General features: G+C 40.0%; 1 protein-coding gene across 2 annotated transcripts in view; it reads right to left on the bottom strand.

Annotated features, from left to right (window-relative positions):
* Nucleotides 1–25180, bottom strand: part of Bod1l1 (biorientation of chromosomes in cell division 1 like 1) — a 55280-nt gene that overhangs the window by 23690 nt on the left and 6410 nt on the right. For both annotated transcript variants that reach the window (XM_004847269.4, XM_013073049.3), the window contains exons 3-11: nt 21636–21826; nt 20566–21180; nt 19710–19859; nt 17186–17352; nt 12645–12756; nt 11884–12019; nt 10620–10692; nt 2545–8566; nt 130–194 (exon numbers count right to left, since the gene is read on the bottom strand). In XM_004847269.4, the coding sequence (XP_004847326.2) occupies nt 130–194; nt 2545–8566; nt 10620–10692; nt 11884–12019; nt 12645–12756; nt 17186–17352; nt 19710–19859; nt 20566–21180; nt 21636–21826 (7531 nt within the window). The remainder of the gene's footprint in view (nt 1–129; nt 195–2544; nt 8567–10619; nt 10693–11883; nt 12020–12644; nt 12757–17185; nt 17353–19709; nt 19860–20565; nt 21181–21635; nt 21827–25180) is intronic.

The following is a 25180-nucleotide window of genomic DNA, read 5'->3' on the forward strand; positions in this document are numbered from 1 at the left end:
TATGGCAATAACAATACTAGTCATCAGCAGTACAATGAGAGCAGGAGTAATACTGTGTCTGTCTGCCTGTCCATCATGAAATGGTGGATGTCCACTAGCAGCTCAGCATAACTGAATTATCAACCATACCTCGGTTTTCAAGTTGGCTGTCAGCTCTGATCCTTCCAAAACCTTTGGTGGAAACTCTTCATTGCCTAATGAAATTCAAGCCATTAAAATATTAAGAATAATTTAAGAATCTGATCATAAAATACATCCTAAATCAAAAAGAACCAGAATGTTGTTATCTGGCAGACCATTCTACCTTCTTTTGCTTATTTTATTGTAAATAAAAGACAATAAAAAGGACCATGTTGTATAAAAGGGATCTGGACGGAAGGCAGGGGCACTGACTCATTCTGGGGGAGTGGAGTTGTTTCTTGTTTGTACAGCAAGATGGCTGCACAGAAAAAAATGATAAAATGTTATTTATGGAGACGTCTTATTTCCCAGTAGTTTTCTGCAGTCATTTCCATCAGTTTTGTCCCTAAAACTATATATTGTGAGTTGCTGAGGTACACTCTTAATAAAGGTGATCTGTGAACTGATTCACTTTACTTGCTTCATGCTAACACGGCAAACTTGAACATAAAGTTAAACAACAGAGGCAGACAAAAGGCCAATGGCATTTTCTCAGGTGGAGACTCAGCTTCATCTTGATCTTGCTTCTTTCCTTTTCTCCGGGCCTTTTGCAGCTGTGGTTTCTTCAGTTTCCCTTATCTGCCCCACATATAAGCTGCTGAAGAAAAGCCTTCTTTCCTCTAAGAGCATGCAGGATTTTTCTTACTAAAAGCCCTCCTATTTTTGGTCCCCTAGGGAGGAAATGTGGGGAAAGGAGGATAACAGAGTGTAGTAATGACTGTATCCTAAAAACTTTTGGAGCATTCAATTTACTCTAGGCTAAATTCAATGGAAAATTTTAAAGCTGCACACTCCAATCCTTAGAACATTTAATGCCTCCTTTCTAAGACTAAACCTACCAGCCTCAATTTCCCAAGTCTAGGTTAGATAGTAAGCAAGGTCACTTCAAGTCTCAAAGTCTAGGATACTACAATTTATACAGCCAGAGTAGAAAGGAGTGAACATCCCTTAGTCTCTTCAAGTCTAGCCCATCTACTTCCTTTCAGCTCTCTCAGCACCCTCATTTTCACCCTATCCTAGGCACGTGTCACGTTATAATGGCCCTGACAACGTGGGTACAGTACATGGCTGGATTCACACCTGTCTGCCCATCTTGACAACTATTTCTAAAAGACTGGCATTCTACAGAATCTGAATCTGTCAGGAGGGAATTCCTGTCTCTTTCAAACACACTCTAAACCATAAATGAACTCATTTTACTTGAACGGTAAACTCAGTTTAAAAAAACAAATTAGGGGCTGCAGGTGTAGCTCTGTGGTAGAGTGCTTGCCTAACATGTATGAAGCTCTAGGTTTGATCCCAGCACCAAGACAAACACACAAACAAACCCACAACCGCCCCCCCACCCCGCACAAAACCAAAACAGTGCTCCTTGATTAGAAGTAGCAAGCAGACTGAACTCACACATACTACAAATTCTACAATAAGTTGAATAAAGTCTGGAATGAGGTCTGCTTTCATAACAGCACCCCCATCCCCGAGTGACTCCATTTTCCACAACAGAGAAAAAGGCTGACTTTTCCTAGAAGTGCCATATGTATGATTTAAATGATCTGACCCTATTTTCTCCTTTTTGAAATGAGATATAAAAAAGTACTCATTCATACAGTCGTGGCATTTATTCCTTTTGACTGACAAGACATAGGAAGACCAGAGACGGGCATACAACTTAGGAGTACAGCACTTGGACAGCTTGCACGGCCCTGGGTTCCTGCCCCAGAAGTATGAAGATCAAACAGTTTAGAAACCTTTCTGCAGATAAGGAGTGGTTGGCTGAATTCTCATGCCTCAGCTGCTTTTCTCTTTTCAGACACATGTGAAACAGATCTAAAGTTTCAAACGCAAGTCTTTGGGGAGAAGCTCAGCTGTTCTGGTTTCTATCTTGTTGCCCCACACCTCATGCCATCACAGGTGGGACCTCTGACAGGTGGCTGGATTACAGGTGTACAGCTGACTTGCTCTTAGGAGGGGGGGGCCTGGTTGGGAGAGGCGGTCACTGTGGGTGCGACCGATCTGAAAGGTCATACTTCCCTTCCCAGCTCCTCCCTTGAACTCTGCTTCCTGAGGTGCCGAGGTGCAGCTCTGCCCAGCCACACCCCTCTGCCATGCTGCCCTGCCTTGGAGTCAGCCAACTATGTACTGAAATGTCCTGGCCTTCCCTAAGTTGGATATTTTGCCCCGGTAGTGGGGATAATAACTGAATCACCAAACTTGATGAGCTGTTTTGGAATATTATGATAAAAGAAAAAAATTATACTGATTTATCATTATGAAATCAAAATCATCTTTGAAAGACAGTTTTAAATAAACTGTTATGCAAGTATCTTTGTAAAAAGCTAAAATATACAATTAGAAACAGATTACCTTCGTCACACAAATTCTGTTCAGCAGAAACAGTCACCTCCAGGTCCCCTTCCCCGAGGAGACATGCTGTCCCCATGCTGTGACCTTGTCCTGTTTTCCTGGCAGATGCTTCATCAGTTCGCTGGCCAATATGGTCACTCTCTGTGGTCAAGTCTTCCTCGAATGTGGGAGCTGATACAGCTACATGGCAGGCAGCTGCAAAGACGACTGTGTGGGTAGCAGCAACTTTTGACTCTTGGCTGGTAATACATTTAGTGGCAGTGGCTTTCAAGTTGTCCTCAGGACCTAGCTGGTCAGGAGGAATAGAGGAATACTCTGCAGCAGTGTCTTTGACAGGTGGGACGTCATCAGCTTTTTTAGCACCGGTACTTACTGCTGCCAAGGAGTGAGTGCTGATGGATAGGTCCTCAGCTGGCTGCCCAGATGTCTGCTCTGGTCTGCTCAGCTGGGCAGGTGAGGGAGCACTCCTCTCTAGGGCCCTTTCTGCTGCACAATGGACCATGCCACTGCCCTCTGCTGTCTCAGCTTCTGCACTTTTGTCCTCAGCTGGCGACACAGTCTTTTCTGCATTTAGGAGACGCAAAGTGCTTTGGTTTTGTCCTTTTGCTGCACACGGGTTTTGGCCAGGGCAATCCTTGCTGTGTCTCTCCTCCTCTTCTGCACACTCAGCTCTTGGGTGGCCTTGGCCAGCAGAGGGCTCACAGACCAGCAGCCGGTCATGCCCTTTCTCAGTGCTCACTGCCAGCACAGGGCCCCCTTTCTTGTCTCCTGTGAACAGCCCAGGGTACTGACAGTTATTGTCCACAATTAGGCTGGGCATGGGGGTCTCACACTTGCTCACTCTTGCCGTTGACAGCTCATCGCTTCCTTTGGGGTTGTTTGCAGCCCGCTGATTCTCTCTGCGCTGGTGCAGGCTGGTGACCATGTGCACACACTCAACTGTACTGGTGGAGATGATTGCAGCATCACTCAAGTCTTCCATTCTTGCAGGGGTGGCCTGGTCTTCATCTAGGTGGACAGCACCAACCATGACTGCTTCACATCCTTCAGAAGTGCTCGTGGAAATCATGGCAGTGTCATTTGTCTCTTCTGCTGGTGTGACCAAAGGGCAGACTACCTCCTGAGGGACAGCACTGGACACAGAGCCCTCACAGTCTTCCCCTGAGCTCGTTGAGATAACAGCACTTCCGTCTGTAACTGTCTGTGTGTTTTCACTTACACCAGAAACAGAGGCCTCACAGTCTTCTGCTATGCTGGTGGAAATGAGAGCACATTCATCCTTCTCTTCCTTGCTGGTTGAGGCAAGACGACTTTCAACTTCTGCGGGAGCACTGGGCATAGGCACCTCGAAGTCCTCAGTGCTTACCAAGACTGTACCTTTAGCTCTTTCTTCAACCACTGCAACTGGCTGCTGACTTTCAGCAAATTTGATGGTTATTGCACTGGAAATAGGCACTTCAAACTCTTCCCCTATGCTTGTGGAAATCATGGCACACTCATCTTTCTCTTCACATCTGCTAGGAAGTTGGCTTGCATCACCTGAAACTGCACTGGGTGTGGGGGCCTCAAATTCTTCCATGTTTACTCTGGTGCCTTCCTTGTTTTCTTCACTTCTCAGGCTACTTGAATGCCCCTCTCCTGCATCTCTAATCATGCTCACCTGAGGGGTGTAATCATTTGTTGTACTGGTGGAAATCATCAAGCCTTTGCCTTGGCTTTTACCCCCAGCTAAGCTATCCTGGTGGGAAATATCATTACTAACTGTAGTGGCCATGAGGCCATCACACTCTTCATTTTCTACAGAGGTGATTATGCCTTCATCTTCTTTTTCACTTGGTGATGTGTGGTCCACTTCACATTCTGGGGCTGCACCAGATATAAGAACATCATAACTGCCCCCCACCAGGCCAGTGGAAACAGTGGTATCTTTAGCCTTTTCTTTCCTAATGAGCTGACTACCACTTTGATCAGAAGCGGCGCTGGTCATGGGATGCTCACAACCTTCCGGAACTGGCACCACTTCACTCTTTCCTGCAATTGCACTGGTCACACTACTTTCTACGATCCCTTTGGCACTGGAGCAGATCTCTGTCTCTTTGATTTCCTTCTCTGCAGCACTGACACTATCAATGTTACTTTCATTTGCATTCAGGAGGGCTGCCCCGGCCTCAGTGATCACGTGTTCTGTTGTTGGACCAACCTGACTGTCCCCTTCTGCACTTTCGCAAATCAACACCCCTTCATTTTCTTCACTTATCATACCTAAGCAAGTGGAAGCATGTCCAATTTCATTTCCTCTCCCAGTACTAGTTACAACACCCTCCCCCTCGTCATCCTCTTCTTTTGCACCTGTGCTGGTCACAATGCCTTCATCATCACAGGGGCTACCAATGACTAAGAGGACATTAGTGACTTCCTTGGCTACTGTGCTGTCCATTGCACTCTCTCCACTTTCTTCTGTTTCAGAACTTATAGGACAGCCTTCGCTGCTGTCTTCCGAGCCTGTGCAACTTGCTGGGTCCTCCGCATCTTCCTCTGTTATGCCTGTGCTAGTGACTGCACTCTCACCTTCCGCACCATCGATCACAGAACCATCACCCTCTTGGTCCGCACTAGTCCCCGGGGGCACATCGTTACCTACCAGGGCCACTTCTGCCCCTGTAGCCACGTGCTCCTCCCTGGGCCCTGCTCCTGTTACTAAGCAGATAACAAAGTTATCACTTCCGCCTTCTGCTCCCGTACATGTCACCGTGCCTTCTGTTTCTTTGTTGGGACCCATTCTTGTTCTGTTTCCCTGGGTCCCATCAACCTCTTCACTGATCATGGATCCAGTTCTTATTTCTGTCCCAGCACTTGTCACTGCTCCATCGCTTTCAACTTCACTAATAAAAGTAACAGTCCCTTCGACTATTTCTGAGTCTCTACTTGAAGAACCATCACATTTTTCTTCAGAGCCTGCACTGGTTACTGCGTCATCTTTCTCTTCCGACACAACACTGTTTACACTGGCTTCGATTTCACCTCTATGAGCAGCTGCAGGCCCTGTGGCTCCGTCTTCTGACTCAGCCACGGTACACTCTCCACTTTCACCTTCCTTGGTGCTTGTGAGGAAAGTTTCACTCTCAGCAAATCCTTCGGTGACAATACCCCTGCCCTCTTCAGCTGCAGCAAAAACGGTGCATTCACTGGCTTCTGCCCTGACCTGGATGGGATCGTTTCTGGTGCATGCACCCACTACGAAGCCTTCATCTGCCTCAATGCTGGTGCATGGCAAAGGCATCCTGCTGTCTCCTGTTTCTGAAGTAGTGGTGGCATCTCCACCCTTTACTGGGTTTGAGGTGATGCCCTGGTCCTTCCCTTCAGTACTAGTGGGAACAGAAGCTTTTTCTGCTCTATCAAACTCAGCTGTTCCATTCCTTTGCTGCAAAATGGATGATGCAGCATCGCTCCCATCACTGGTGTCTACTTCACTGCTTCTGTTCCCTCTTTGAGCACCAGGCGAAATGCTTATTTCAGCTGGGCTGCAATTATGCTCAAGTTCGACAGCTTCAGCATTTTTGTCTGTAGCTCTAAATGTCTGCTTTACAGTGGGCTCTGTACTTAATTCATTTTCTTTCTTGTCTGTGTCCTTCAAGCTCTCTTTGCTAATGTTTTCATTTTTCACAATTATGGCTTCTGACTTGCTAGCAAGAGGTGTATTTACTTCTCCTTCTTTACTGTCCAGCAGAGTGGCCTGGTGACCTTCTGGAATGTGACTTCTACCAGTCATGCTTGCTTCTGCTGAGGCATCTACCGTGGAACCTTCACTATCTTCTTTGCTATCACTTGTCCCAGAGGCCTCTGATTTCCTACCAGTTAAACTTTGGTTAGGGAGATCAGAGTGATCCACAAGGGAGGTGCTGCCTATGCCCCCTTCTGAAACAGTTCTGTCAACTACAGGAACTACATCTGAAGCATGAGGTTCATTCTGAGGCACAACACTTCTGGAACTTAAGACTGGTGAGGGGTTTCTATCTGTGGAATGTTCAAGAGTAACATCTCCTTGAGCAACATGCTCATCAGTGGGTCTGGCTGTGCTTTTCAAGTCCTTTGGGAGCCTATCAGTTTCTGAAGGGCTACTGGGCAACATTTTATGACTTGTTTCGGAGTCTGCATTCATGAAGGAATGATGAAGGAGCTCTTTCTCTCTGGGATTGGGTTTGCATACAGCACTTTGGATATGCACTTTCTTGGCCAAGATGCTTTTAGGGTCAGTATGCTTTTCAGAATTACTAGAAACTCCTGTTCCACGCCCCAATTTACAGGCTGCAGCTGTTTTTGGATCTATGGTAGAAGTTCTTAATTCATCCTTTCGAACGGTGGTAGTAGTTTTTTGTTTTGTGATATTTTCAGAGTCAGTGTCTTGTTGAGAACTACTATTACTGTTGTCTTGGGTTTTAGATACTTCGCATACATTTCCAATAGCTGCTTCAGAATCAATTTCCATTGGCTCTTGTTCAAGGATTGATGTGGAATCACCACTTCGTCTTGGTTTCTGAAGGGTGGAACTATTGGGAGTACCCAAAGTGTTTGTTAATTTTTCTTCTCCTTTGGTTGTTTCTTGTGATAAGCTTCCTCTTCGATTTTCAGACAACCTTCTACTTAATTTCTTTTCTATGACTGAACCATTTCCCCGGGTCTTTTCATGATTAATGTCAGTTTCTTTACTATCTTTCTCATTTGCTTTATTTTCTTCCTTCTTTTTTATGTCTTTACTACTATGCTTTATGCTTCTGCTTTTTTGGCCATCTGATAACTTTCTCTCAAGTCTAGAGGAGCTTGAATCCTTTTCACCTTTATATTTCTCCTTTACCAGTGGTAATTTAGCTCTGTGACTGGAGTCTTTCTGGACACTATGTGAAGAAGTAGCACTCTCTAATGCAGGTTCAACACAAGTTTCTTCTACAGGTTTGTCTTCAACTTTAGACTTGCGCTGTTTTTCTGGGTCATTTTCGTCTATGCTCTTCTCCTTCTCTAGTTTTGGAGTGGCTGCCTGTTTTGTGACACTCTCTTGTAATTCTGTTTCAGGAACTTTTAACTGTTTGCCTTGACCTTTCGATTTAGACTTCACCGTAAGTTTATCTTCCAACAAGCTCTTTGCTCTTCTCCTCTCCTTGTGAACAAGCTCTTCTGGTTTTAAGTTGCTATCTAAATTAGCTGAGTCTGTATCACACTTATCCTCCGAACAACTTTCACTTCTTCTCTGTAATGTGACACTGTGTTGCTTGGAACTTAGAGCATCTTTCTGAATTTTGGAATCACTTGATCGTCTTGATTTGTGCTCCACTTTCATTTTTTCAGTTGACAATTGTCTCTCTTTTTTGTTGCTTTCCTTACGCACATTCTCATCTGTTTTTATAATATATTCAGAAACTGGCTTTCCATCTTTGCCTAAAACTGATAATTTCCTTTCATTCCTATGTTTACTTTTCCGTTCGGCTTTATCATCTGAAGAAGGCTTTGTCTGTTGGCTTTGCTTCTGAGTATTTTCCTCTACTTTTAAACCTTTCTCAGAGGAATATATTTCAGTCTCATCACCTGTTTTGTGCGTGCTGTCACTCTTATATTTATGTTTCGTAGATAATTTCTCTTCTGACAGAGTTTTTTCTTTTTCAGGCTTCTCCTTGGACGACTTTGCCTCCTTCTTAGGGAGGCTTTTTAAATGTGATGTTTCCGAATCATCTTTCTTCAGATGCTTTTCATTTTTCAGTGTACTTTTCTGTTTCTGGGGTTCTTCTATGCTGATTTCTGAGCGTTCTAGTTGCCTTTTCCCATCTCTTGTCTCAGTTTCTTCCTGTGCCACTTCCATTACAACAGGAGTAGATGTTCGTCTTTTATGTTCTCTCTCTACTTTGGATTCACTTTTGTTTTCATCAGCAGAATGTAATGATTCTGAAAGTCTCCGGGCAGGCTTACTTGGTTCACTTTTTGCATGAGCATGCTTTAGTTCCTTTGAAGAAGATGCCTTTTCCTTTTCACAGTGCTAGAAGAAAATAAAGGTTAAAATATGAGAAATGCCCAAATCAATTTTTAGATTCAAATTTAATATCTGGGTGCATTTAAAATGTTAACTGCTGACACATATGTGACCCCTAACTTAATCCTTGGAAGCAACCTGTGGTAGTTTTATTAATCTCTCCACGTCTATCAGGAAGATGGAGCTCAGTGTGACTCCTGAACTTGACACTTATGCAACAAGGAGCTGTTCTAGAAACAAGGTGAGATAATCTTGCTGTGAGCCCAGCATTCTTCCTGTATATTTTAGGCAGCTTTATAGAGCCTAACTTCTCCTCTGGGGTTCACTATGCATTTGAAAAGCATTTAAGTCTACAATGCTACAGCCCCTAACACCCAGGAGTCAGTAATAAGTATAAGCAGAATGAATGACAGTCCAATGTTGTTTTAAAGTTAAAACTATACATGCTGATGAAAATAATTTAGACATTTTACAATGAAATTAAAGGTATCCTATATTTAGAAAACCAGATAACTTAAGAGTACTTATAGAATATTTTACCTATGAAGTTTCAAATACACAATAACGTACAGTAATAATGTCATATATATGGATATATTTATTCATTCAGGGAAAGGTGCTGAGACCATAGAATCTGAACCTTCTTCTCCAGCCCAGTTTGGCACTGAATAGATCATTAATATTAATCAGTAGGCACTGATTAAATTCACTTTATAAAAACTTGCTATAATTATTCTCATTTGAATAATGGGCCAAAGACCTCTATGTCTCGGGGTCAGCTTAACACTGCAACTTCTTAAATTTCAACATGAAGACTAATATGTACTTTTATTAGTATAGAAACCCAAACATAGCAACATCTTAATAAATACTTTAAATTTCTCAAAGAAAAAAGCAACCAGAGTTTGCACTGAACTAATTTTTCCAACAAAGTCTAAATAATTAATGTGAATATAATTTTAAGAGATAATTTCTCACAAAAATTTATCAAAAAGGGCTGGAGATTTAGCTCAGCGGTTCCACCACCTGCCTCGCAAGTGCAAGGACCCGAGTTTGATCCCTGGTACCAAAAAAAAAAAAAAATTTTCAGAAAATAAATATTTATAACTATGCCAGTGAGACATCAGGATGTACTTCTAAATATGCACCTAATTTCTGATTATAGAAACTAAAACTATTTACTGGCTATGAACAAATAATCATTACTAGTCCTTTACCCCAAAATGTTAAAATGTTTTAGCTAGAGAGTTATAACTATGGCTGTGTAAACAAGGATTTAAAATCACTGAAAGCCAAAGCTTATTTCAGGAAAATAATCCAAAAAGGGAAAAAATGTATTCTCTGCACATATTTTCATGTTTTAAAATGATCAAATCTGGCTGAGTGGCAGCACATGCCTATAATCTCAGCACTTGGGAGGTTGGGGAGGAGGACTGCTTTGAGTTTGAGGCCAGCCTGTGCTATTTAGTGAGTTCAAGGCCAGCCTGAGCTACACAAGGAGACTGTCTCAAAAAATAAATAAAATGATCAAATCTTACATACAACCTAAGTGTTTAAATATAAAAAAGGCTTAAATAATGATATACCCATTCTGTGCAATGAAAAACAGAAAATACGAAATGACTAAAATGTGAAAAACATTTTGTCAGATTACATCCACTGTAAAAAATTATATCCACATGTGGACAAAGAATGAAAGAATAAAATGGATACTCTGTTATGATGGAGGCATTTTATTCTTCCTTCTCATGATTATTTCCAGGAACTTTGCTACTGCTAGTGTAAGAAACAAGATGAGGGTGAAAGCAAAGGAAGAAAAGAAGTTATTTATTTAATAAAAGATGTAAACATGAAAAATTTTTTTAAAAGACATAAATCAATTCACCAAAATGAGGAATTCAGGGCATACTGGGATAGGGGTTCAAGAATGCTAAATGGGAAGAATTTTTTTACATTTACATGGAAAAGGTGAAATTACCAAGTTTTACCACAAAGAACTAAAAGGTCTATATCTAACAAAACAAAAGAGTATTTGAAACAGAGTTTTATTAAGACATACCTCACTTGTTTTTAGGATTTCTTTAGAGTCTTCTTCAGACGGCTGTTTCTTTTTGGAATTCTCTTCAATGTTCCTAAGGGTGGGGAAACATTCATTATGAACACTGACTCAAATGTTAGAATTTCTCAGTAAGGTAGGGAAAAACCATTCCTTAACTATAAGCACTAAATCCATAAATGGGAGACTTGTTACACATCAACTGAAATCCTATTCTTAGTCCACACAGGAGAACATAATGCCAAATGTGGCATGAACTGCTCTTGGTGCTAAAGGAAAGTGTAGCAGAAACAAAAATTCTGGATTCAGTGCATGAAGATGAGTACTGTAGAAGCTATGTTTATATTTTGAAAGTCTAACCACCTTTTGAGCAAATGGAGTAGACTTTTTATTCAGATCAATAGAAATGAGAGTTATAAATTTGAAAGCTGACTCTTCTTATTAAACTCTACAAATTAATGATTCAGTTATCTTGAAGCCCATCCTTAACTTACATAATTGCAACTTGAGGGAACAGCAAAACTGTAGCCCATGGCTCACAGATCTCATAGCTACTCTCCTAGTCTCTTTGGCTTTCTAATTCTTTCAGAATTAGCAATGATAATGTACGGTTAAAAATATAATCTTGGATTAGAGGGAGAAGCATGGGATACTAGTAAAAAGGCCTGTGTGAAGGGCTGGAGAATGCATGCAATTACTCTATATTTCTTCTTGTTTTTTCTGGTACCGGGGATCGAACTCAGGTCCTTGCACTTGCAGGGCAGGAGGTGGAACCACCGAGCTAAATCCCCAGCCCAGATACAATTATTCTCAGCAGCTACCAAATGAGCAAACAGGAACAATTCCAGAGTAATTCTAGACAGTCCATAAACACACTGAAACTCTAGTGTTAATCATGTGTTGACACATGTACATTTTTCTGGAGAGGTCTAAAGATTTTGTAAAATCATCAAAAAAGTAATTGACATACTACTTTAAAGGCGGGGAATTAGCTCAGCGGCAGAGCACTTGCCTTGAATGCATGAGGCCCTGGGTTTGATACCCTGCAGATATATTATATACACACACATGCACATTACTTTGCAATGGTACAGATATTAAGACAACGAATTACGGCAGAAAAACAAAACCTAAGCCCCTTCATAAACATGCAGTAACATAAACACCGAAGGCACAACTCTACTTCCATGAAGGCTTTCTTTCTTCAGAAAGCCTCACACATTCAAGAGAGCATTACGATCAGAACAAGGCCAGATAAAATATGTACCTGGAATCTTTCTTCCTTTTTTTGCTTAAGGCTACTTTTTTCTCTAAAACTTTCCGTTCCTTAAGAACTTCTTTAATTCTAGGGGCTTTTGGTTCTAAACTCTTTGTTGATTCTTCTAAGTCCAGATTATTTTTGGCTAGGAAAGAAGCAGTCAAAAAACTGTATTTCAGAATAGAATTTTATAAACAATGTTATATTTTTTCATTCAGACTTTATAATTATTATAAATATGAATAATGGCTTTAATGTCCTTGAGAAACTTATGAAATAAACATAATGGAACTCAATTTTGTTTTAGCCAATATAAACGTTAACATAAGGGATTGGGGGCATAGCTCAGTGGTAGAACATGTGCTTAGCACCTATGAGATCCTGAGTTCAATTCTTAGCACCAAAAACAAAACAAAACAAAACAAAAATCCCCCAAAGTTAACATAGAACAGTTGAATTCCATCAGTATCAGCTGTAAGACTTAATTACTTACGTGCTAACAACCATATTCCAGTGATAGTTCATTCTATTTTCCAATGAAAAATAAACTGGTATCATGACTGGAATAATACCCTATGCTTAATTTACATGTAGGGATATAATACAAAGAAAACTGACTAAACACATCAGGTTAAAAAGTAAGGAAATCATCCACACTTGAGAATAGCTCATTTTATTATATTCTTATGTCATATGTAAGACAAGAGTAACTAGAAAATAATAGCATACATGAGATAGTTTAAAATAATTAAAGTTAACATTTACCATACCTTGACTTTTCCCTTTGGAAGACTTGGTCTTTTCTGCTTTCTGTTTTCGTTTTTCTTCAAGTTTCTCCCTATTAATTTGTCTTCTTAAAAGTCTTTCTTCTTTTTCTTTTGCCTAAAATCACAAAATACCCTAACTGTACCAGGTAAAAGCAAAGACACTCCGAAAGAAAGTATATAGCAAAAAAGTCTTTCTTTGTCCTTCACATGTTCTTTCAAATTAATGGATGCTGCGAAAGTACATACATTCTCTCTTCTCTTCTCTGGATAGATATATACATGCACAGGCATTTATTTATATGTATGTATATGTATTTATATGTATGGGGGTATGTGTGTTTTGATTTGGAAGGAAGCTCCCCCGCCGCCATCCCACACTCCTAGGGCAGAGAAGGAGAGCCGCGAGGGCGCCAGAAGCAACCCCCGCTGTGGAAATGAGAAGACACGTAAACAAGCCTCAAAAACAGACTTCCAGATCACCTACAGCAACCCCAAAGGGAAATGAGATGGAACAATCTGATACTCAACCTGGACTCTCTGAACTGGCAACAAAAGAGGATCTGGGAAAAATGAAGTCAGAAATAATTACTCAGATAACAGCAAAGATTGGGCTCATGGTACAAGACATGATTAATAAATCTAGAGAGGACACAGATTAAAAAAATAGAGGATCTGAGGAACATGATGGAATCCCAACATAGGAAACAAATGGAATCCATAAAACAGATGCAAACAGATTTCAAGGAGATTAAAAACTCCATTGAGGGGCTGGTGATTTGGCTCAGTGGTTTCACCACCTGCTGTGCAAGCGCAAGGACCTGAGTTCAATCCCTGGTAGCAAAAAAACCCCCACTGCATTGAAAGTCTGTGCAACAGAATGAATCAATGTGAGGATAGAATTTCAGATATAGAAGATAAGACTGCAATTAGTGACCAGGAAAAGAAAAATTCCTTTAAAATAGTAAGGGACCACAAGAAATCAGTCCAGCAGCTGCTAGACGATGCAAAGAAGAATAACATAAGACTGATTGGAGTCAATGAAGAAACAGGAGAGAGTGCAGATGACATAAAAAAACTGTTCACAGAAGTGACGGCAGAAAGCTTCCCAAACAGGGGAAAAGAACTTGACATACAGATAAGTGAGGCATATAGGACTCCAGCTAGCCTTGATCAAAAAAAATCTACACATAGGCATATAATGGTTAGGATTCCAGAAATCCAAAAGAAGAACAAAATTCTACAAGCAGTTAGAGAAAAGAAACAAATCATATACAAAGGAAAGCCCATCAGAATCACAGCAGACTTCTCAATGCAAACCCTCAAGGCAAGGAGAGCTTGGAGTGATGTATTTCAAGCCCTAAAGGAAAACAGCCTCCAACCCAGACTGATGTACCCTGCAAAACTATTTTTCAAAACTGATGGAGAAATGAGATACTTTCATGATAAAGAGCACCTTAGGAACTTTATGAATACCAAACCGGCACTTCAAAAAATTTTAGACAATACCCTAGGAAAAGACAATGAGGATCACAACCCCAGGAAATCCAGCAGAATGAATCCATTGGGCGTGGCAAATTAAACCCCTATAGGGGGAGAATCCAACAAAAGGAAAACGTCATGACAAGGCTTTGAAAACTATTAACTTCATCTCTCTAATGAGTGTCTAATTCAATCTTGTTATTGTACTGATTAGTATTTTTCTGATTCTAGAGTTGCACACCTTTCTTTGTGCTATACTGGCTATTTATCATCTTCTTATGTCTACTTTTAATTTGGGTTGTCTATTAATGAGCTCTAAGAATTCTTTATATATTCTGGTCATAGGTTATGTGCATTGTAAATATGGTCTGTTTAAGGACTACTTTTCATTTTAATGATGTCATTTAAAGTTCTAAATTTTGATGGAATCTCATTTGTCAATTTTTTTCTTTTATACATCATGTTTTCTGTATCCTAGGTAGTTCTTGCCTACCCTGAATTCATAAACATGTTCCCTTATAATTTCTTCTTAAAGGTTTATACTTCTAGGCTTTCATATTTAGGTTCATAGATCCCTTCAAGTTATTTTCATGTACGGAAATAAAGGGTTGAGGTTAATATTTTATATACGGATACCAGGTGTTCTAGTGCCGTTTGCTGGAAAACACTATCTCTTCCTCTGCTCTTGAATTGAGTTTATATTCTATAAAATGCTAATGTTCAATGATCTTTCAAAACTCAGTGGACCATATATATGTGGTTCTATTTCTAGATTTTCTGTTTTATTCCAATGATCTATATGTCTTTCCTTACACCAACACTGCCTTGATTACTGCAGCTTTAGAAGAAGTCTTAAAATTAGGTACTAAACGTCTTCCAACACTGTTTTTCTTTAACTTTTCTAGGTCCTTTGTACTCCTACATAACTTTTAAATTTCAATATCCAATTCTTCATTTATAGCAAGTATACACAGACCTGAATTTTTATATATACCTGTGTTTTCTAATCCTGCTTAATTCAAATACAAGTTCTAGGGGCTCCTAGAGATTTCTTAGTATTTTCTCTGTAGATGATCATTTCATCTACATATAAAGATTTTCCTTCTACCTTGCCAATACTATCCTAATTGTGTCATTTTATTGCCAGGTCATTTTGGTGGGGCCTAGGTTTCAAAGTTTAATGGCCAGATAAAGAGTAAGCATATCTGCCCTTGTTCCCCACCTTAAGGAGAAAGCATTGTATCTTCTCCATTCATATAAGGGATTCTCACTGGAAGTATGGAGTACATGTCTTTAAACTGTTGAGAAGGTTCTGTTCTACTTCTGGTCTCCTGATAGCTTTTACCATGAACAGCTGTAGAATTCAATCCAATACTTTTTCTCTAACTAGTGACAGGAGCATATGGCTTTTTCCTTTCCTCTGTTAAAACGATGGTTTTTGGGGGTGGATCTTCCAATGCTGAACCAACACTGCCATCCCTATAACAAAACCACTTTCTATATACTGCCAGATCTGACTTCTAAGAGTTTGTTTTGTTAAACAAATTTCTATCTATGTTCATACTTTTTTCTTCTATTTTCTTTATCCAGTTTTAGGATTAGCACAATGTTGATTTCCTAAAATGAGGGGAGAAGTGTTCCTTTTTTTTTCTGCTTTAATTGTTTGATATAATGTATCAGTTAAAATGTATATGAGCCTGCTTTTGTCACACAGGTAGGTTTTCAAGCTAGGAATATACTTTCTTTAATAGGTGCTATTCAAATGTTATATTTCCTCCAGAGTTAGTTTCATTAATTTGTCTTCCAAGGTACTTCTTAGAAGTTGTCAAATTTATTTCAAAACAGATTTTTGTAATATGCTTTCTATATCTTTTTAAATTCTGTAAAATCTGTGGTAATGTCTCCTAGATCTTGATATTATAATTTCAAAAATGTATAAATGATATTGTGTAATAGGAAGAAAAGGTCTAAAGGAGCAGGGGAAGTGGGAGGGGTAGGGGAAAGGAAAAAAAGGGAAAAGAAAAAATATGAGAAGAGGAAAAAAATGGAAACAAGGTCTTTGCAAATAGGGAAGTGTGGGCAAGGGAAGGGGAAAAAAATTAGAACCAAGACACACATGTAAAGGTACAAGATCCCAATGATGAATGTAACTGTATTTTATACCTAAAATGTACCAATAAACTTAATGGGGGGAAAAAAAAAAGATGTGAAAATTTTTCATTATTCTTAGAATGCCAGAATGGGAAAGGTATAATTTTGATAAAAGGTGGTTTAACAAATTGGTTGTTTCAGTTGAAAAGATAAGTCATAAAAGTGTAATTGAGCATCAAGCGTGTATAGGTAGGAAAAAGCTAGTACACAGATTCAAGAGACCACAAGTTTCAGTTGGTGATTATACTCAGAACTCAGGCTTTGGATGTGGGACCTTTCTGCTGTCATATTTTAAACTATGAAGAATTCACAATCACTGTGTTACTCCTACCACCCATTTCCATTCCAGAGCTAAAGGTCAAAGTACCAAATTCCTAAGAAGACACATAACTGGGGACATCTAACCTTTTCAAGAGAAAAGCCTAGGAGGATGATTTTCCTATTAGCATACTGGTATAGAAAAATTTTCATTATTTTAATGTTTCTTAAATTGTAAGCCAACTTAAAATTGACCTACACATACAATTACATAGAAATTTTCTTTAAAGAGCTATTACAATTCACAAGTATAACTATCTTGTAATTGGAAGAATTGTCAAACCTGGAACATATATGGACTACAATTCTCTCTTAATTTTAAGATAACAGCGGCACACTATATTTTAGCACAACTTGTTCCATATTGATCCACACATTTTCATACTATGAAACGAGATCATTGTGTTTTTCACTTCTATGAACAACACAAGACAAACACCTCTGTCCCATGTGTCTACTCTACCTAGTGAAATGACAAGTTCCTGAAGGCAGAGTCCATGACTCTGCTTCTTCCATGCATCAATACCTTGTGTATTACTCAAGTTTGGTATCCCGATGCAGGAAGCTAACAAAGTAACAGATCAAGCCGGACTTACAATAGACTGTCGCCGCTGTTCTACAGTGAGCTCGTCATCAGAATCGCTGTAGTACTTCGAGTAAAGATATGGTTTGTGAACATATGCATGCCGTGCACTTTTTGCTTTTCCTTCACTGGAATCACTAGTTTGGGTTTTTGTTTTATTCTGTTTGCTCTTCTCTTCATCTGAAAGAAAAATCAATAAAAAGAACAGTACTTCTGTGAATTAGCAGACATTATACTTATTTTTTTGCTTGTTTTTTTGTTGTTGTTGTTGGTACTGGGGATCGAACTCAGGACCTTGCACTTGTTAGGCAGGCAGCAGAACCAGAGCTAAATCCCCAGCCCCTTATATACTTATGCTATTAAAAGAAAAACTTCAGATTAGACTTTAGAGTTTGAGCAAAACTTGACTCATCAACTGTGTATACAGACTGAGAACCAGAAGAGGTTCAGAGAATTCTGCCTTAGCAGTGGGAACACGAGGTTTTACAGGCTGACTGTGGAAGGAAAGTAAATTATCATGTTGAATACAGCAAGACCTTTGCCTTACTTGGATATGATCAGACAAGAATTCTCTAGTTGGGATAGCTAGTGGTTTCTGATGGCCTAAGCTTAAGTTTCGTTGTACTGTTTACGTCATGTTCAGTTTGCGTCTGCCCAAGGAACCCAAGGACCGGGGGCCGTCTCAGCAACATGTGTTCCCCTATCCCTAGTTTCTTACAACAATGCTCTTTTGACAAATAGTTCTTACCTCTCAGTGGACTTGATACGAATGCTTTACAACTGTTAAGTTAAACAAATTCACTTGAAGCTGTAAATGAGATTTTAATGACTCCCTGTGAGTTCAGAAAGGTAAGACTCAGTAACAGTTCCTACACTAAGCATACACTAAAATCCCCTACATAAGGAAGATGAGTTGTTTACATTTGATACATTAAAAAGAGAAGGGAAAGAGAAAGCAAACTTTTAAATTCCTGCTTAGTGTGTCACAACAGCCATCTTCTTATTTAGCTCCTATAAACATAAAATAGAGCCCTAAGAAAACACTTCAAAAGCGCCCCCAAACCATCAAGTATTAGAACTTAGGGCAGAGAAAGCAGAGTCCAGTGTGAGGAGCATGCTTCCCACATGGGCACTACAGAACTGACTTGTGAGGACAGACAGGACAACTGGGGAAGGCGGCTGTTGCTTCTTTCGATAGGTAATTCAGTTTTTCCTTTATCTTATTTATCTTTTTTTTTTTGGTAGCGGGGATCGAACTCAGGACCTTGCATTTGAGAGGCAGGTGGCAGAACCACTGAGCTCAATCCCGGCTCTGGTAATTCAGTTTTTCATGGATATAAAGGCAGGAATGAAAGATTGGTGAGACTGAGAGAAACTTCTGTGGTGTTACAAGCTTCTACTTTTTCCTCTTGATTTTCTCCCAAGATATCCTATTCAAAGACGGCAGCAAATTACAACATGGCATGTAAAACCAACTGCAAATAAAAATCAGTATTTTGATTATTAAACAGAAAGTCATGAGAATTTAATCACGGGGTAAAAAGCACATAAAGTACTACCTGGAAGCAGAGAGCCAGGTCTGAAATCCATTCTGGTGCTTACTGGCTAAAGTCGGGACACACTTTCCATGGGCTTCGGTGAGGATTACATAGAAGGCCAAAGCCCAGACCCTGAAACACTGTTAGCTAGGAACAAACTGTGTAGTAAAGAATTCAGCTTTGCTTGGAGGGGTTTGGCTTTTGCTCTTGGTTTCTGGGGGTCACTGCTAAGTCCTGGGAATGCTATGCCTCACAAAACAAGTGGCGTAAGATGCGACACAGGGAGGGTGCTTTGGATCATGGAGTCTCCGCTTGACCTCCAGAGGGGTCAGAGGCCCGTACGAGCCACATGGGCTATCATCTACCAGTACCTGCTGGAGCTCGACAAGAACTTTGGACAAGGCTCTGACGAACTTCCCCGGCTGATAACCCTTGTGCGCATGTTCAGACATAGATACCAAGAACAACTCCATTGGGGATGGCCACTGGAGGCTTCCTGTTTATAGAGCTTTCCTGGATTCCACTCTGTGCACCTCTCTCCCTCTGGCTGATGTTGGTCTGAGGCCTTTCGATGTAATAACCATGACCGTGAATATACCAGCTTTCACTGAGTTCTCTAAGCACGTGCAGTGAATTATTCAATCTAAGGGTGGTTGTGGGGACCCCCAAACCTGGAACTGTTACCAGAGCGTTTATCTTGTGATTATGCTTCCCCAAAACATTACACTTACACAAAGAAAAGGCATTTTTATATACATTATCTCATCCAAATCATACAATAATCATCTCAGGGGGCGAGTTATAGATGGAGGTTGTTGAGGTTAATAATTTACCAAGCTTGCTAAGACAGATAGCCTCAGAGATGGGACTCAGAAACATCTCATGACTTTCCATGCTCTTGACACTTAAGCCCACTGTCCCACAGAACACAGTCATCAGAACACACAAATAATGCTCAGTGCAAGTTTCAGAGAGACATTACTAAGTAAAAGGCTTTACCGTCTGATGTGATCTCTCCTTCTTCCATGCTATCAGACATGACAACTTCCTCCTCCGTGTCTTCTTCAAAAGACGAAAGGTCACTGGTATGAACAGAGCTAACTGTGATGTCAGTAAGTCCGTCCACATCAGAATCTATCAAGGCACAATCTTCCAGAAGAAAATAAAACAGAAAATACAACACCTTGTTATAGGAACATACTCAAAGCACAATTCCTAAATTATATCTAAAATCTAAGTATGTGCCAAGTAAATTATCAAATAAATCAAGTACATGCCAAATAAATTATCAATAAATCAATACAAATATCAGTATCAATGAGTACAATATCAATTAACACAAATATCAGTAAATACAAAGGCAAGCTAGTATCCTGTAATAATAAACTATTGATTTATAATGTAAACGATATACACAAAAGTAAAAAGTAATTAACTGAAGTATGCACTACCTAATATTTTAAAGACTGAGATGTACAACTATGAATTAAATTGCATGGGATAGTGTCTGTGAATCAATTACCAGACAGATGATAGTTTACAGTTTGTTAATTTTCTGTGAATAGATATATTAGGATGGGACAGAATATATGTTTATTGCTTTAACACAGAAAACAAAAGTTTTCAGAATTTTGAAATGAAAATATCAAGATATAGGGCCAGGATTTAGCTCAGTGGTTCCCGTGCCTGCCTCGCAAGCACAAGTCCTGAGTTCGATCCCCGGTACCAAAAAAAAAAAAAAAAAGAAAAGAAAAGAAAATATCAACATATTTATTAATTTGAAGGCCAAGTGGCCCAAAGTAGAAACTTTTTCTCTAAAAGAAGTTTGTTTAAAAGAGTTTGTGTTTTAATGTACCTTCTTTTGTTCCTTCGACGGTTTTAGCTCTATTACTGCCCTTTTCTGAAGGGAGTTTTGAACCCTCCGCTTCTTTTTCCTTGGGTTGTTTCTCATCTTTTACTTTTAGTGCATCTTCACTTCTTTTTGAGTAATCAAATTTCTTTTCGGTTTTTTCCTTCTTTTCTTTTTTCCTTTCTCCTTTATCATTGCCGTCTGGTTTCTTTTCACCTTTGTCTGTTGATTTATTTTTTTGGTCACTGCTTTCCTGCTGAGCATCCTTATTTAGCAGAATCAAGCTATTATTCTCTTTCGTGTGATTTTTTATTTCTTCAGCTGGACACTGGAGATCACTGAGTTCTTCAGACTTCGGGGTTGCTTCCTGGCCTTCCCCTCCACAGTCTGGTGCAGCCTTTTCTTTATCAGCCGTGTCCTCTGAATTTTTTTCTTTCTCAGTACTAATATCAGTGCTTGGTTGAGATGAGAGTTTTTTGGATACTTTCTCACTGGTCTTGGCATTTGACATTTCTGTGCAGGCCCAGGCAGCATTGGCTTCCTGGTTAAGAGAAGTTATGGTTTCCAAGATTGACATGGCATCACTGGCTACATTAGCACTGGGCCCAGGAGCAGGAACACCTTGGAGGAAAGACAAGTTTTAGAGTAAATTTATGTGGAAGGTGGACACTTCTGCTGATCCACACTACAGACCACTGCCACCTCTATATGTGTTCCCTCAGGCTTCCAGGTGCCACTGCTAGCAGCATTCAGAATTTTGCTTACCACCGTATCTCAGGAAGAGCACCAGCAATCTGAAACAGTCTAATTTCCAGAAGAATCTTCTTTAGCTCTTTCAGCTATTCCCTGAACTATGACATGCACACCCATCTACCATTACTTAAATGCTTTTTATTATATATTAATCTCAAAAAACAAATGCTCTGCCAGTTGAGAAACTTGGGTGATATTTAAAGTAAATACAATTTCATTAGAGCAGCCAAATAGAGACACATTGTCAAGAACCAAATATCCTAACTTGATACTCGGCTCAAGAAGAAAAGCAATGGAACTGACCAAGAGCAAACGCAAAGCACCTTGTGTAATGAGGGAAGAATCTGGTTTCTCTTCAGCAGGAGCGGTGCTGCCACCTGCTTCCTCCTTGTGATTGAGTGTGGCCAAAAATTCATGCACAGCTTTCTCCACCTGAGGTCTGAATGTGTGGTTGATCTTTGGATCTACAACCTGAGAAATAATTCGGTCGATACCAGATTCCAGCATTCCTGATCTGAAATTCAAGATAATTAACAGAAAGGTGAAGAGATATTTTCATATTAATTTGTACAGATTACTTTTCAATAAAACTGTATCTATTATACATTATATATGGGTCAACTCTGAAGTGCCCTAATTCACTCGTACGGATTAACAGAAAATCAAAAAATGTAGGCAATGCAAAGTAAGCTTCATGCTTTGGAGATATTTTACTGTATTATAAAAAAACCCCTCAAAAACAAAAAAAACCCAAAACCAAAACTAAACCATTATTATGTCACTGGTGGCAAAATTAAAAGACTGAATAAAAACAAGACAAAACACCTTTAGAACTAGCCCATCATCTTTACAGTGCAGCACCTTTACATGTACAGGTGATACTTTTGTCACCTCCTATACTCTTCATACCCTTGGTATATGGGAATAGACAACTGCTAAAGTTTTCAATCGAAAATAATCAACAGATTCTGGGAAAAAAAATCATAAACCTTTAGTAAGTATCAGAATCTCCAGGAAAACTGAAGAACACACACAAACTATAATCTTATTAAATTGAAAAAAGAGAAAACTTTAGGAAAACAAAAATAAAACTTAGATTTTTGGCTTTGTTTTTAGCATCTTCATACTACAAAAACTGGATGATTATTTATTTAGCAATTATGTTAAGAGTGTCTTTTACATAACAGTTGCCAGGCTAGCCACCCTGTGGCTAGGAACTAGAGCAGTCTCTCTGGCTGGGGAGGCACATACAAACCGGTAAAATATAAGATGAGCTGGTGTGGTGGTACATGCTTATAATCGTAGCACTAGAGACTGAGGTAGGAGGATGTCAAATTTGAGGCCAGTGGGGGCTAGGTAGTGAGTTCAAGGCTGGCCTGAACTAAATAGTGCGAGTCCGTACCAGAAAACCAAGTAACAGCAAGAGTATGATGAAAGGCATGAGTACACACCGTGCAGAAATTAGTAGGAAAAGAGACACAAATGGAATTAGTAAGTATGTCCAAGATAACTTGTGAATGCCAGACAAAGGAACCTTTCAGACATTTCAGCTGAGTCTTGATTTCTATAGAGGGGGGAAAAGGTACTCCAGGATAAAGAAATGTACACAACAGACAGAGGAGTGATGAGCACAAGATCTGAAATGTGCTTCTGTACAGAGCGTCTGAGCAGAACAAGAGAACATGCCTTTACTGTAAGAGACACACTTTCTTCCTAAACACAAGGTGCTGGTCACTTCCCCTCCAGGCCTCAGTGGTCTGCACAGAATGGGTGAGATGTCTCTGCTTACACTTCACAAAAGCTATTTTTGAGAGCAGCTCTGTCTGGGGTGGATGCTGGATTCCATTTTAATTTCCTGAGGCAACTTGCTGCCTCGTGATACTATAATTCCACTTATGTGGGCCACAGAGAAAAATGAGCTGACATGGCACAAAGTAGGTTGCCTGCTTTTTAAAGTTCTAAGATCTAAAAAAAAACCCCAACACAAACCCTAGGATCACTGCTACATCTTAAAGGTGTTTTTGAAATATAGCAGGTGGAAAAGACATAGCAGCAATCTTGGAATATGTTTTTAAGGCACAAGTACAAAAGCATAAAATACAAGTAAAAAATGTATAGAAAATAAAACGGATCCATCCCAAAACTATTGATTCAGTCTCTTTCTCTGCCTATGTTCTTACTTCTTGTCCTACAAACAAAATACTTCTGCAGCCGTCCTCTCTCTAGTGGATGCCAGCTCTGATCGTATGAGACAGAAGCCAGAGCTACGGAGCACAGTGCTCTCAGTGGGCTCCCTCGGGGAGCGGCCAAAGCGGCTCACCAGAGTGGAGAAGCCTCAGTCCCAGCTCAAAGGCAAGGCCAAGAAGAGACAGGGAAACTGGCATTTTCTCAGTTAAAATTACTTCCTTGTCTGCCTCTTAAATTCTGCTCAGTTAAAAATTAATATTCGAAGCCATCTAGCATTTTCAGATTCTGTAGCACAACATGAATGCCTTAATAAGATATAAATTTTCTCTCTACAGAGTCGAGAGACTAATGAGTAAATTTAACTATCTGAAACTGCTGGTATTAGACTACGACATCCCACAAAAAAGGTAGCTGCAGATGGCTCAACTTCAGTCAACTTTCTCAAAGCATACGTATGAAAAATTGTTTGAAATTGTATTTATTTACAGGACTAGTTCATCCTTATGCACACAGCTAAGTAACCTCTTTAAGGGAATTTTAAAATGTTCTCAGTAACATAAAACTCGACTAATGGAATTTAAATGAAAATAGCTCATTTAGAAATAACACAGTTGGAAGAAAATCTACGATGTCCCAGGAACAAGCACTGCTTAAATTACACAAGAGAAGACAGCTGTTGTCCCTCTTTCACCGTGAGTGTCTCTAAATGAAAGCTCTCATCAGTCACAGGTAGACTGCCCCAGGACCCCGTCACTAACAGGCACAGAGCTCCTTGCCCCTTTCCACACAACGCCTCATGCTGGAGCTGTACAAGTGTTTTTAGTGCTTGATTTCCACAAGCGCGACATCTGAGTTTAGTTCCCTTAAATAAGAGAATAAAAAATGACTGATTCCTTATCTTACAGATCATGTACGCTGAAAAGAACATGAAATTCCACGAAGTTGGCCTTCCATTTGAGATCTTTTAAGATACGAAGAAAAAGAATGCAACGTGCTTTTACAGAAGTCATGTGAGCATCATGCAGAGGGAGGCAGCCAGGCAAAGTGCCGGGTGAAAGCACTGTAAGAACAGCAGACGCCGGGGAGTCGCCATCAGTGAGCCTGCCCCGTGCCCTTCCTGAGCGGTGGTTTACAGAAGCAACCATCCAGGCCATCACCCAACAGGTCTCTCTGTTTCTTCTCTTTCTGGACTTCCCCCAACAGGTGTTCCCATGCGGGCCTCTGCCGGCATCTTTTGATCTCACCTGGACTCTTTCACAGGTTCCTCAACATCCGCTAAAATGCAGACCACAAACTACTGTTAAGTTCCCTCTTCTCTTATTCACAAGGAGACACAATCCAAGCCCTCAGGCTCTGCTTTCTAGTGTTACTTGTGGCTAAATGGGTCTTTAGTTAAGAGTGTGACTTTTTATTTCTGGGGCTTCCTGTGGCTTGGAACAATCACATTAGGGAGATTCCTAAGGACAAGAGAAAATAAAGAGCTGGGCCGTATAAAACAGACCGCTGAACTGTTTAAAAGCCACATCTTCTTATTCTCAAAAATGTGCCTGAGTGTAACGCAGGAAGACCAGTAACTCTTTAAATAACTTATACCTTTTGCAGAACGAGACAGCAGGGATAGGAGGTCTCCTTCTTGTCTTGGCAAATAATGATATTCAAAAACAAATGTAAGACTGTAAAA

Source organism: Heterocephalus glaber, unplaced genomic scaffold (genome assembly GCF_053883595.1).
Source record: "Heterocephalus glaber isolate CG9 unplaced genomic scaffold, H.glaber_assembly_v1.0 deba00001509, whole genome shotgun sequence".
Classification (NCBI taxonomy): domain Eukaryota; kingdom Metazoa; phylum Chordata; class Mammalia; order Rodentia; family Bathyergidae; genus Heterocephalus; species Heterocephalus glaber.